The 14,488-nt window shown below is 44.0% G+C and overlaps 1 protein-coding gene across 1 annotated transcript in view; it reads right to left on the minus strand.

Annotated features, from left to right (window-relative positions):
- Positions 1-3,119: 3,119 nt before the first annotated feature.
- The window catches only part of LOC122804616 (putative RNA-binding protein Luc7-like 2), a 1,326,948-nt gene continuing 1,315,579 nt past the window's right edge, over positions 3,120-14,488 (minus strand). Inside the window, exon 13 of the mRNA XM_044074589.1 lies at positions 3,120-3,956. Within this exon, the coding sequence (XP_043930524.1) occupies positions 3,752-3,956 (205 nt within the window). The 3' untranslated portion in view covers positions 3,120-3,751. The remainder of the gene's footprint in view (positions 3,957-14,488) is intronic.

The following is a 14,488-nucleotide window of genomic DNA, read 5'->3' on the forward strand; positions in this document are numbered from 1 at the left end:
ATCTGAAAACTCATCCATTTAGGAACGGATGGAAAGAGACATTCCTAGTTTTGTAATAGGGAAGAAATTAAAATATCTGTGGTTATTTAAAAAATACTTTGAATTAAAACAGTACAGATGACATGAGAAAGTATTTGGTAAATGCAGGCAGCAGGTAAGGTGGCAAGTTTTAGAGCTATATCAGATGTTCAGTAGTACAAATGTCTTCAGTTCCTACCTTACACTGTTCAAGTAATACTATGGGCTCTGAGGAGACTTCTCCCAAGAAATAATATGTATGTTGCTGTCTCTGACATGAAACAGTGAGAAACTAAGATTGGAGTGGGAAAAGTTAACACTTCCTAGGGAGTGGGGAGGGCTGGGTCTTCCAGAACTTTACTACTACTGGAAAGCCACTTAAATGAAATGACTATTTAATGTAGTTTAAAGCATTTATGCCAAGGAAGGAGCATGGTAATGGTCTCATATTGAAATGAGAAGAGAAGGAAAAATGTGGGAATATTAGGAGTCAGGGATGTACATAACTGGCTATTACAGCCATCAAGGGCCCCTGATTTGGAGGCTAGGAAGTTTATGAGGTCTCTGAGGGCAAGCCCTTTGCTACAAGGGTTCTCTACTGAGCTCATCACAGTGGTTAGTCAGTCATCCAGAGATAAAAAGATGTGATAACCTGACAGAATACTCAACATTCATTACAAGATTTCAGGGAAGATCTGGGCTGGTTTGGGGAGAATTTAGAGGATAGATGGCTTTAGGAGGAAAAACAGGTGATTACTGACAACTAACTGGCTAAGGATAACAAGATATACAGTCATATAGTTATTTCCACTAGGCTGTGATAGGAAAAATAAAGATTTTAACAAAATTTAAGCTCCCAGCTAAGCAGCTGGTAGAAATCAAAGAGGAAGATAAGATGGTGGGAAGAAAATTATCCCCAGGGCACTGGGCAGAGGTACATATGCTCATGAGGTATGCAACTCATTCTTCAGATACTTGGTATCGGTCTTTTTGACAGACATCTGATTTTCCAGCATCAGACAAATGTCTTACCTGTTCAGCCACTGATACTAACAGCTGATATATGCCAAGCATTTGACAGCATACTAAACATGCTCCAAGGATGGGATAACACAAGGGACCCTTTAAGCTTCTCCCCAAGAAACTTGGCCATCTGATTCTGAGGAAAAAGTTGGAAGCCAGAAGCTAGTCCAAACTGCTCTTCATGCCTGATGGCATCTCCAAAGAAAACATTTTAACGGATGCAGATGGTGGTGGACTCACTGCCTTTGTTACTTTTTATAACAGGGGTTTATGTAGATTCTTTCACAGGACCATAGCAGCAGGGAGGTACCACGAAGCCCACTATGCATGGGGGAGGCATGGAACAGAATGACAATGGTGGAAGTTTGTATTAGTGGTACATCACCCATTAGCCAAAAGCAACAGGTGCAGAGAAAGCTACAACAGGTCTAGTATGGGCCTCACTTTAATGTCCCGAATGAAAATCTCACAGCTACGACTCAAGATCCTTCTGGCAGTCAGAAAAAGTACTAAGGCTAAGAGCTTAAACTGCTTCCTGTAGTCCAGGGTTTGATTCCCTCACCCTACATATGTCTACTGTGCATCTTTGAGTAAGTCACTTAAGTACTCCCAGGCAGAGTCTGATAAAGGTCCATGTGAATCAGTGATCTTGCCAAGATTAGTAAAGACAAATTAAAAAAAGGTTCCCAATATCAAACATCCACTGAACGTCTAAGAAAACTGTATGCCTTTGTGTAAGATGGCAAGATGGACCTTCACTGACCAGAACTGGCTGAGTCCATGGCTGACCAGACTGATCGATAGCAGTCAATGGAGTTACCTGGTTATGTATTAGTGATACTCCGAAGCAGAATCCCCCACTCTTTGGACCATCCCACAAATCTGCATTGGCCAGCAGACACTGGTCAAGAAGACTCTTCGCATCTTACGCCAGGATGTACTCCCAAATGTGTGTGCATGTCAAGGGTTGTGTCCCTCCAAAAGCCAAAGTCCCTACTTAATAAGGACCAATTTGGGTTCAAGCCCTCCATACTTGAGGACAAGCACATGTGGTGTGTGTGCGTGTGTGTATACGTGTCTGTCACAGGGGGGGGCAGCTGCTCATCTGACTTTTCTCCAAGTGGTTCAGGCCTACAATGTTTTACAGTGCCTGTCCCTATGGTAATGAACAAATACCTGAGGGTGTGAAGAGGACCATCCCCACTGGTCTCATCAGAAAGAGCTCTGAACAAAGTTTCGTCATCACGATGAGCAACTGGGATCAAACTAACACTTGTGGCAGTTTTCAAAGTTATGCGATTCCCTGAAACAGTACTGGTGTTGACAAAGAATCCAAAAGACACATGGACACCAATGAGAACTCGGGAGTTACAGATTTATGAGGAATCATCTTGCTCTTTTGATCAATCTCTGGTTTATCTATCTCTTTACTTCTCCAGAAGACCCAGTAAGACGATCTTAAAGTTGAGTCTGGCAGTTGGTGCATAGGGTTAAGGGCTATGAGCTGTAGTTCCTGTGGTACAGGGTTTGATTTCCTCAGCCTTTATCTGCACACTGTGTGACCCTGAGCAAGTCACTTAAGTCTGTGACTTAACTAGACCATGACTGGGGGCAACTCTGACTTTGGACTAGGCTTTTCAATGGTCCCCTGGACTGCAAGCCTAGTAACTGCCTATGATTCTTAATGAAAAGAAGATCCTGGCTGGTTGAGTGCAAAAAAAAGTTAGGCTTGTAGGATATGCAAGCTTATGATGCTGGTGCACCACATTAAGAATTGTTTTGGTAAAAGCATCGTGGATTCCCCAAGCACAGAATTCTACAGGAAAAAAGTGATGAATTTTGATTGGTGGAGAATGAGTACTTAATGAAGGACCCATCAAGAAAAGTCCTCAAAGCTAGCTGTCGAGTACAACTTACCTGCATACATTCCAAGATTCCTTTCAGAGTGATGGAGAACACCTCAGCAGAAGAAAAAGATAACGACAGACGGAGAGATTAGCTTGGGTCACAACCTGATACTGTTCTTAATTTTTTCAACTTATTTCACCACTGGGCATGGAAAAAAACTTAGAACTCTCTCAGTTTCAAGTGTTACTTTACTTCACAATACAAGCTTAAACAAGAACAGGTGTGCCATTTTTAAACTTACAACAAAAATATTAAGATAAGTCCTGATTAAAAAACATACTGCACTGTTTTTCTTAAAACCAGTGCAAAACTGTACTGGCTTAAAATTCGTCATACGTCAATATTTTAAATGGGATGAAATGTGTAGCCTCCACGTATTATCAGTCTATGCTACGTTTCCAGATTATGAAGGGACCATGAATCAAGACAAAAAGTTTTAAGTTGCTGCAAGAATAAAGGCTCCTACAAAATGCAGTAATAAAAATGAAAATAGGAATAAAACCTTGGAAGCAAGTATCCATTAATCTCTGTGAAACCATACTTGCATTTTTAATACTAATTCTGCCAAATCCAGCATCAATCTGTCTCAAATTAACAGACCCAAAAGAAGTTACGTGGTACTCAATGTATGAGAATAACAATTTGTAACAGAGGAGAGAAGCAGCATATAATGAAGGCAGTGTAGCTGACTTCTTTCTTGGATCTGACACCAGCAGTAGATAAAGGTCCAGGTTATGAATGGAACGTATTCTTGAGAGCAGATGGGGAAAAGGTGGAGAGGTAGCAAACCAGCTTCAGTGAATTAAATTTCTCCTGCCTCTCGTTCCTCTGAACTGTTGTCCTCAAAGTTACCATTGGCATCCTCATAGGAATGGCTCCTCTCAGAGAAGTCATCACGGTCTTTTGATTGATCTCTGGAATCTCTCTCTCTGTCTCGGGACTGGGATGACCTGTGCTTATCTCTGGAAGAACGATCTCTGTCTCGAGATGACCTCTCCCTAGAAGACCTAACAAAAAAAGATGTCTTTACTACATTTTACTGACAGTTACAGATTAGACAACTTACTAAAGAACAATACTGCTACCACCATGAAGCTACAACATTACCTATTATTTCTACAGAAAATAGAAGTTATGTTCTTACCATAACGTTCCATGTTAGTTGTCTTCTTCTCGCCTTCTTCTTGCTGGATGGGTTCGGAGCCGACCTCGGCTCCGACTCGGCCACTCTAAAAGCTCGAGAGTTGGTTCCACCGGCTCGAGGCTCCCCCTATATCCCACAATGCTAGGCGTGAGTTACCTCAGATCTCGTTTGTAAGCTAGGCCCAGCTTATAATAGCAATAGAATAACTATAACCAAAGTCCACCTCTATAAACCAGGGAGAAGAGAAGGGTGGCCTACATCCTGATCCAGGAAAATATGCACAGCAGCATATACCTATAGTAAAGAGGTGGTAGAAAGAGAGGTCACAATCAAACTCCTCTAGGTCTGTCCAGGCCAGGGGGAAGGAGGGTGGGACGCAAGAAGAAGGCGAGAAGAAGACAACTAACATGGAACGTTATGGTAAGAACATAACTTCTATATGTTAAGTTGTCTATCTCACCTTCATTCTTGCTGGATGGGACCGCGTCCCTAGCACCTTGTCCCGGGTGGCCTATCGGAACAGACTCTTGAGAACAGTGGAACCAAAGTTAGCTCTATGTCTAGAGGCTAAATCCAACTTATAATGAGAAATGAAAGTGTGAGGAGTAGCCCAAGTAGCCGCTGCACAAATGGTGTCAATAGGCAGTCTGTCTTGGAAGGCTATAGAAGTAGCCAAAGCTCTGGTAGAATGGGCTTTAGGTTTGTTAGGCAGCTTTTGGTGTCTAATTTCATAAACAAGGGAAATCAGAGATGTCAGCCATCTGGATAATGATACCTTTGAAACTAAAAGTCCCTTTCTGCCTTCTGCATAAGAGATGAACAGCTGGTCAGATTTTCTGAATTGTTTGGTTCTATCCAAATAGTACCTTAACTGACGATGAACATCTAGCCAATGCAATTTTTGTTCAGACCTGTTAGAATATTCTGGAAAAAACACCGGGAGGTCAATGCTTTGATTTAGGTTAGACACCGAGGCTATCTTAGGTAAAAAAAGACGGGTTGGTTCGTAAAGATACCCTGTCCTTATGGAACAACAGATAAGGAGGTCGACAGCTGAGTGCATGAAGTTCTGAAACTCTTCTAGCTGAAGTAATAGCTACCAGAAAGAGAGTCTTCCATGATAGCAATTTTAAAGAACAGGAGACTGCAGGTTCGAAAGGGGAGAGAATCAAAGAACTGAGAACTAAATTTAGGTCCCAAGGAGGAGGAGGATTTCTTACCGGAGGTCTGAGTAGAAAAACTCCCTTCAAAAAGGCTTTGCAAAGCTTGTGGGACATGATGGCAGACTCTGAAATGCCCACATGAAAGTTAGAAATAGCTGCCAATTGAACTTTAAGAGTAGAAGGAGATGAACCTGCATGGAAGAGTTCAGCTAGAAAATCAAGGACCATTTGGATGGAAGCAGTGAAAGGATCTATGTCCCTTCCTTGAGCCCAATAGGCGAAACGTTTCCACTTACTTAAATAAATCTTTCTAGTGGAAGATTTATGGGAAGCTATCAAAATATCTCGGACAGAGTGAGATATTTGAGGAAGCCTGGCTAAGGTTGGAATTGGAGGAACCAAGCAGTGAGGTTCAGAGAGGGACAGGAGCGATGAAACTGACCCGACTGATGGATCAAAAGATCTGGAACTAGGTCCAGATGCCAAGGTCGCTCCAACAGAAATTGATGTAGAAAGGGGAACCAAACCTGTCGAGGCCAGTAAGGAGCAATGAGGATCAACGAGGCCTTCTGAGCGATAGCTTTCTGTATCACTTGAGAGATTAGTGGGAAGGGAGGAAATGCATACAGAAGTCCCCGGGGCCAAACTTGGACTAGAGCGTCTCTGCTGGGCTGACCTCGTAGAGGGAATAGGGTGAAAAAATCTCTGCACTTGCTGTTTTGGGGAGTAGCAAAAAGGTCGCAGCAAGGCTGACCCCACTTGAGAAAAAATTTCTCTCACAACAGAGTCTTTCAGAGACCACTCGTGAGGCATGAGGATAGCTCTGCTCAACTTGTCCGCGATTTGATTGGACTAACCGGGGATGTGCGTTGCTATCAGAAACCGCTGAGAAGAAATCGCCCATTGCCACAGTCCGAGTGCTTCTCGACACAGGGGGTAGGACCTGGTTCCACCTTGTTTGTTGATATACCACACTACAGACATATTGTCCGTCTGGATTGCTATCGTTCCCAAGGGAAGAGAGTCTTGAAGGGCTTGCAACGCTAAAAGCACTGCTCTCATCTCTAGAACATTTATGTGCAAGTGGCATTCGTGTGGTTGCCATGTGCCCTGGACAGTTCTGCCCTGATAATGCCCCCCCCACCCGATCAGGGAGGCGTCCATTGTCAGAGTAGCAACCGGAGGGGAAGGGACAAAGGGTCTTCCCAATAAGAGCTGAGGGGAAGACATCTACCACAGAAGATGATTCCTGCATGTCTGCATAATCATAATGGTGTGGGACATCGGAAGTTGCTGGTATGACCATTGCGTGAAGAGCATCCATTGAAGGATTCTCATGTGGAACCTGGCTAATGGAAGCAGAGGTATGGCAGCCGCCATAATCCCCAACACTCTCAGAACTAACCTGGCTTTGACTCTGTTGCTGCTGAAGAGGAGTGAGACCAATTTGTGTATGTCTGCTATTCTCTGATGTGTTAGTCTCGCAGACATGTTGACTGTGTCTAGATTTGCGCCTATGAAGGTAATAGTACGACAAGGCGACAAAACAGACTTTTCGCAATTTATTGAAATGCCTAACTTTTGACAAATGCGAAAGGTGTAGTCCCTGGCCATTAGGAGAAGATGCTTGGTGGGAGCTGTGAGGAGCCAGTCGTCCAAATATGGAAACACCTGGAATCCTTGACGTCTCAGGTGAGAAGCTACCACTGCCATGCATTTGGTAAACACCGGGGCAGTGGTGAGACCAAAGGGCAGGGCCCTGAATTGAAAATGACTGGTTCCCAGCCTGAAGCGGAGAAATCTTCTGGAGCGTCTGTTCATTTTTATGTGATAGTACGCATCCTGAAGGTCTATAGAGCACATCCAGTTTCCCTTTCCCAAAAGGGGAAGGATGGACTGCAGCGTGACCATCCGAAATCTTGTTTTCTTGACTGACTTGTTCAAGATACTGAGATCCAAAATTGGTCTCCAGTCCCCTGTTTTCTTTGGAACTAAAAGAACCTGGAGTAGATTCCGGATCCTTGCTGGTCTGCTGGAACTGGCTGGCAAGCAGCTTTGAAATTTCCAAAGCTGCAAGATCCCTTTGAGCGGGTGGAACATCTGGAAGGGATTTTTTTGATTGGTTTGGAATGCGAACGAAGGGAATGGAATAGCCTTCGGAAATGATGGACTGTACCCATTTGTCTTGAGTCAGGGATAGCAAGGCTTCTGGGTACAGTGACAATCTTCCCCCGACTGCCTCCGAAGGTGGGCAGTCGGGCAACACCTCAGGGATGCTGAAAGGGCTTATCAGAGAAGACTTCCCGATTGCCCTGGTTCTGCGGACCCCCCCTGCCTCTAGGGCGACGTCTACCATTGTTGCTCCCCCCACTGCCTCTGGCGGGGAACCGACTTTGTGCGTCAGGCAAAGTCCCTTGAGATTGTTTGCGGAACCACATTTTCCCACTTTTCTGGCCTTTGGGGTAAGGCCTAGAAGGAGTAGAAAAACGGACTCCGACGGCAGAAAGAGTCTTGCCATCTGTCTCGCACCTAGTCAAGGTTTCTTTCACTTGAGGACCAAAAAGAGATGATCCATCAAACAGGGAATTAGTGAAAGACGTTTTAAAGGGGTCCGCAAAGTTGCATAGCCGCATCCAGGCATGCCTGCGTAAGGCCACACCTGTCCCTGCGGCCCTGCTCGCTCCATCAGCCGCATAAGAAAGGAGGCATGGAGGAGTTAGCTATGGAGTTCAGGGTAGCCAGCTGAGTGTTCATCTTGTCTTGAAAACCTGCAGCCGTAGGATCCTTCAACATGTCACTCGCTTCTTTGATCAAGTCTCTTTGAAGGCGAGTAAAATGGCATAGGTAGTTCAGCGACGCATAGCAAAGGTCGCTGACGAGAACATCCGCTTCCCGTACCTGTCCATAGACCTAGATTCTTTGTTAGGGGGATGAACAGGCACTGAAGGATCAGCTAGTTCCTTCTTGGTGGCAGCAGCTACCACCATAGCATCCACAGAAACACCTTTTGTGAGAAATTGCTTGTCAGTTGGTGCTGTTATAAATTTGGAGGGTCTCCTGGGGGTAGGGTCCACTGAATCAGGAGCCGTCCAGGCCTTCTTTGCAACCACCTGCATGAGGGGATCAAAGGGGGGGACACCCAGGAGGTGGAAGGGCGAGAGCCAAACGCCTCAAGATACACAGATTCATCCTCCGAAGGGTTAAGGGCTGGCCAATTTCCCTCTCTGTTTCAGGATCTCTAGAATGTCTGCGAAAGAGACATCTTCAGAAGGGGAACGTGGGGAACCCTCGGAATCCTCTAAATCTGTGTCAGAGGTGACAGACTCAGGTGAGTCTATGTGCTTCCTCTTACACTTTCTCTTCCTAGGGGGCTCCCCTGCCAATTCAGGAGAGGCCTCGGAAGAGGATGAGATCCCCACAGGGGATTCTTGAGGAGCTTGCTCTCTGCGGTCTGGGATGAGGGAGTGAGTCGACATAACCAAAGGCACCGAAGTGGGAGGGATAATAAGTCCACTACACTAAAGGGAAAGAAAAATACACTAAGCTAGCCTAAGTCTAAAGAATTTAGGCTAGTCTAACTTTCACTAACCTGGAGCCGGTAGAAAACACACCTCGATTGCTGTAGCGGCAAACGAGATCTGAGGTAACTCACGCCTAGCATTGTGGGATATAGGGGGAGCCGCAAGCCGGTGGAACCAACTCTCGAGCTTTTAGAGTGGCCGAGTCGGAGCCGAGGTCGGCTCCGAACCCATCCAGCAAGAATGAAGGCGAGATAGACAACTTAACATCTATAGCTACATTGGTACTTGCCATATCAACTGATTTGTGATACTGACCTTTGTTCCTGAGGACCACTCAGCACAATAGTTTTGCATTCTCCCGCTCTCATGCAAGATGTGGTCACACGGGTCTATTTCTAAAGATAGACTGTCACATAACTGACTTTCAAATAACCGAGACGAAAAGAATGGAACTGCAGAAACCCGAACGGCAGCTTTTTTAAAGAGTAAGTAAACACTTGGCCGACTGTGAATGAATCTAACACCGAGGTAAGTTTAACCTACCTAGATGGGGGCTACACCCCCCCAACTTAGTATACCATCTCCAGGATCACACCACAGTGGAGAACGGGATTTCAGCCAAGAGTCTACTTACCCTTGTAAAAAGCTGCCATTCTGGTTTCTGCAGTCTCGTTCTTTTCGTCTCAGTTACTTGAAAGTCGGCTATGTGACAGTCGGTCTTTCGAAGCAGACCCACTCTCGCACATCAGTGCAAACACACACACAAGCTGCACATGCTATGTTAACTATATGCAGGACACAGGATACAGCAAACCTGTACCAAGCTTCATCAATTCAGACCTCCAATGAAAATAAGCAAACATTTGTAGGAAATAAGCAAACATCTATAGGAAATAGGAAACTCATACTTTAAATGTGCCACAATAGCCACTTATTCATGAGTGGGTGGATAGGCCAGGAGCTGCAGCAGCTATATGAAGTTCCTCTTTCTTCTATAGAAAAAACTCTGCCCTATGGAAAATCCATATTTATTTATTTCAGTCTGTTTACCAAGGTAATATATTCTAGCTAAAATATTAGTGAAGTGTTATTAAATTCTAGAATGTACTAATTAACATGGCACTCTTACCGATACTGGAATGGCTTTTGTCCTAAATATATTCTGCAACCTACCTATTAACCAGCCCAATTTTACCTAGTAAGCAACAAGGATTGAGGTTACAAGATTCAAGTATGTGGGCTCTATTGTGTGCTTTTGAAAGTACCGCATAGTATTGTGTTACACAAACTGTTCTGTGTTCTCTGAAAATGTGACTTGTCAGTTTTCTAATTACTTAGGTAAGCATTTCAGGTTTCAGTCAATATGCTTCAGATTCCAGTACAAACAAGTTCTGTAAGGCTTAGTCATGGATTCTCTACTATTTTTCTAAACATATAAATAACATGGGGCCTAGTAAATGTTAACTGAATTTTCTTTGCAAATGATGGTCACACTGAATACATAAAACTCCATCTAAACAATTCTTACAAGATCACTTCTGCTACAAACAAAGACTAAGACAGTCGCTGTAATGACTGGAATATGCTACCCTGACAAGACCATCTCCGACTGGAATATGCTACCTTGTGATAAACAAACAATACTTCAGTAAAGTACAACTGTGTGAAAACTCACCATAACAGCTGTTCAAGTAGGATGACTGCTGCAACAGAATTGCTGATGTATAGGAATAGACAGAATAATGTTTGCCCAAAGGGTATGTGTCGCAAAGCTCTGTGAACACAGGGATGCAAGTTGAGCTATGTGATGACAAAAGCCTGCATCATGGACAAAAGTGACAGCCTATGCCTTCTTCTGGTCTTTTCTGCCAATGGAAAACAGTGTGGGATGCACATTCCCTGCAGAAAAGAGTCTGCCTCTAACAATGGCTAGGGTTTCCAGAAGAAAAAGGACAATTTTTTGTATTAGCCCCCACAGTAGTCCAATCCCACCTCCCTGAGGCAGCAGAAGCAAACAACCTGATGACACTGTAAAACAGTGATCCTATTCAAACATCTACCATTATGGCGAGTTCTCACTAAATTGCATTACATTTTTTGCATGGATCTTTATCACAGTACAATTCCTGACAAGGAAAGGAACCAACTCTATATAGGAAACATGGGAGAAAGATAATGAGGGTCAGCTACCTCAGAAGCTCATTTATAGGCGCTCCTGCAGGACATCTGTCCTAAATCCTGCCCTGTTACTTGAATGTACATCTACCTTGTAATTTCTATAAATAGTACATTCTGAGAAGTAGGTTTAAACCTTAAAAGTTCTTGGCCGAAACATGCCAAAAGCTGTTGCTGAAGTCAAAACTGCTGTAGTGGAATGTGCTCTGATGTTCTCCTGCAGAGATTTCTCTTCTCATAAAAAGACTATACAGCCACTTGTAGAGTGTTTCTAGGCACTGGTTTGCCCAGAGATTAGGAATAACTGTGTTATCAATCTTATGGACTAGGTCTCATTCAAAAGGTTCCAGGTTACAAACTTGACAAACTAAATGGATCAAATGGACCACAAGATCAAGCCCACATGCTCAAATCATGGGACCTTGAACAGGCAAAAAAAAAGAATGGAACGGTGTTTCCTTTTGCTGGCACATGAACTATGCCACACTGAGAACACCGAGGATCAGGGAGTTTGCCCTTTACCCACTGCACAGAGATCTTGGAGTTGTAATATATAATTAGCAGGCTGTGTGGGGTTGCACAGCCCTCCACACTGGGTGCATAGGAGGTCTTGCCCCCCCATAAAAATGTGTACTGTTAATTTTGTCTGCTTGTCAAGGTTATAGCATTCGAGTATGTGGGCTCTATCTTGTGCTTTTTGTCTGTTTAGGTTGTTGAGTTTTTAACCTGAAACCGTTCAAACATCTCAGTAGCTTGTGGACATCCAAAAGGTGTAGGATCCTTCCCTCCATGTTTTGGGGTTTGGAAAAGAATGGTAGCTGAACAGTCCAAATGACAGGTAACTTTGACATTACTCTGGAGATAAAAAGTAGGACCAGACCAGAAGGTGACCTTCTCCCTGCAAAATAATTTATATGGACCCATACACATCATGGCTTGTGGGCCTGAAACCTTTCAGGCTGACATGACACCAAACAGCAAAATGGTCTGTGAAGCACTGAAGATCCCAGCTCAGACAGTTCGAGTCAACTGTTCCAGCCTGAACAAAACAGATTCTAAGGAAGAAGGACCATCCACCTCAATGGCCCAAGGTGGATGACTCCCCTTACAAACTGCACTTTGATAACAGTATGACAGTCCTGTTTGAAAGAAATCTGATGGACAATACAGAATGAGGGTAATCCACCTTCTAATTGGTCCCTACTCCTTAAGGAAAATCACTTAACTTTTGCACACACACAACTTCCTTAGTTTTTCTGACTTCTTTTAATACAGCTACTGTATCACAAAAAAAGGTGATAAGAACAACTGACAGACATTTAAGGCTGTTGGCTTAAACTCCTTTAGGCTGGGATGGACAAGGGTTCTGGAGTGTGCAGGTCTACCTTATGAAGCAGACAGTAAAGTGACTTCTAGGTCATCTGTGCCACCATCATAAAGCAGTGCTGTCAGGGACAGTACAGTATTACGAAAATGATGTGCTTCTCTGCAGTCCTCCTTCAATATCCTTAAGATCAGCAGCAGCTAAAGACATAAAGGAAATAATTCTATCATTGGAATGATAACCAGATTCGAAGCCCAGATGCACAAACTACAACTAGGTAGCTGCTGATATGCTTGCAGGGTGAATACATCAAAGTCTGGAAGCCCTCAGCTGGTTATCAACTGCTGGAAAACTCCTGTGTTTGGTCGCCATTCCCCTCGAGTACCCTGCACAGATCATCCACAACGCTGCTGCAACACAACTAAGTATACACTGCTTTGAGCTCCAGGCTGGCTTGGACTACTATCTCCAATACTTTCATCACTAGCCTGCAGAAAGGACACGCTCTTCTGACCCCCTTGTCTACTTATACACCACATCACTATGGTAGTGTCTGTGGTAACATTCAGAACATCTTTAAAGCTAGGACCATCAACCTCTACTTCAAACTGATGTGCAAGTTCCTTTGTGAAGGAGCAGCTGAGGCAAAGCCCAAAGTATTTGTCATCAGAAACTAAACTGACTCAAGCTGGGAAACTACAGTAAACTTATGCCCAACAAGCTCCATCTGGGATTTATGGAAACACTAGGAGTACCATACCCAAGGGTTGGGAATGTTGCTTCCAGGAGGACTTTACGAAACAATGAACTTTCCTCATATGCAATCTGGCTAACTACCCTGATAAACTCTCTACTATCATACAGCCAATGTCAACCTGCTGTAGAGGAAAAAAAAAAGTCTCAATGAACAAGTCCTTGCCTTTGTGGAGGAAAATGCTGCAGTCTTCCACATTCATAGCACAGAGAACTGAAAGTGTTGTGAACCTGCTCTGAAGCATAAGTATTTTCTGCAAGACTCCCTTATGGGTATATGAAGGCAGGCATCCTTTAGTTCTAGGGTGGCTAGAGACGTAATTTTTCCCAACATTGGTAAAAGTTTTTGAAGTTAGCATTTTGAATTTTGGGACCTCTAGGAAGGTGTTTAGAGTGGACAGGTCGAGGATGAGTTTGCCAAGTGCCTTCTTTTCTTGGCACTAGGAACAGTCTGGAGTAAAATCATTTTCCTGCTTGCTCCTGTGGCACAAGATCCACTGCCCCAAGAGCATGGAGTATGTGCACTTGTTTTAATGGTTCAGCCCACTGACTTGGAGGTAGATTTTGGTAACCTGTTAAGGTTGGGACTAGCTGGAAGGTAAATTTGTAGCCCTGAAAATTTATTTTTAAATACCCATTGGTCCTTTGTTATAGACAGCACATTTTGTTTGTAAACAGATAGCCTTCCTCCTATAAGGGGAGGGGGAGTGGGAGTCATTGCACGTTCTTAAGAGTAGTGAGTGGACTTAAACTCCCTGCTGTGGGAGTGGTGGAGGGCCACTGCTTAGTCCTTCGCTGGCCTTGGATTTGTGGTCTAACTGGTCTGTCCCTGCAAGGCCTCCCTTGAACCTGTCTATTGGGAGCTGGGAAAGTTTCTGCTGAATCTGGGAGGTTTAACTTGGAGGAAGTCTGTTTGCATATATTTAGCTTTATCCTTCATATTTTTGATGACCTCCTCTGCTTTTGATCCAAATGAGCAGTCTTTATCCAGGGGGGCATCATGTAGTTTTGATTTTACATGATCAGGCAGTGGCTGTTCTTTTAGCCATGCGTGCCTCCTAATGACTGAACCTGCCACAGCGGCCCTACTTGAGGCTTCTAGTGTATCGAATCCACAGTGCAGGGAGTGTTTAACTACTTGAGAAGTAGAGTGCAGAAGATCTGTTAACTCTTTGGAAGTATTAGTGTCAGGTAAAGATCAAATTTTTTGTTTCATTAAGTTCCAAGGTGTGCTGTTGACATTTTAGCATATGGAATCGGCAGTTAACAGCCCCAATAGCCAAGGTTGTGGAGGTGTACACTTTCTTAGCCCATCTGTCCAGAGCTCTTGAGTCCTAGTCAGAGGAAATTGGGTTTTTAGAAGAGCTAGCCTTGGCCTCTTTGGGCCCCTGTGTGATGACCTCTGGGTCTGCTGCAGGTTTTTTAAAAAAGTACTTATGTGAATCAGGCACCCTATAAT

The sequence above is a fragment of the Protopterus annectens genome, chromosome 1.part1, assembly GCF_019279795.1.
Source record: "Protopterus annectens isolate FY-2018-M chromosome 1.part1, PAN1.0, whole genome shotgun sequence".
Taxonomy (NCBI): domain Eukaryota; kingdom Metazoa; phylum Chordata; order Ceratodontiformes; family Protopteridae; genus Protopterus; species Protopterus annectens.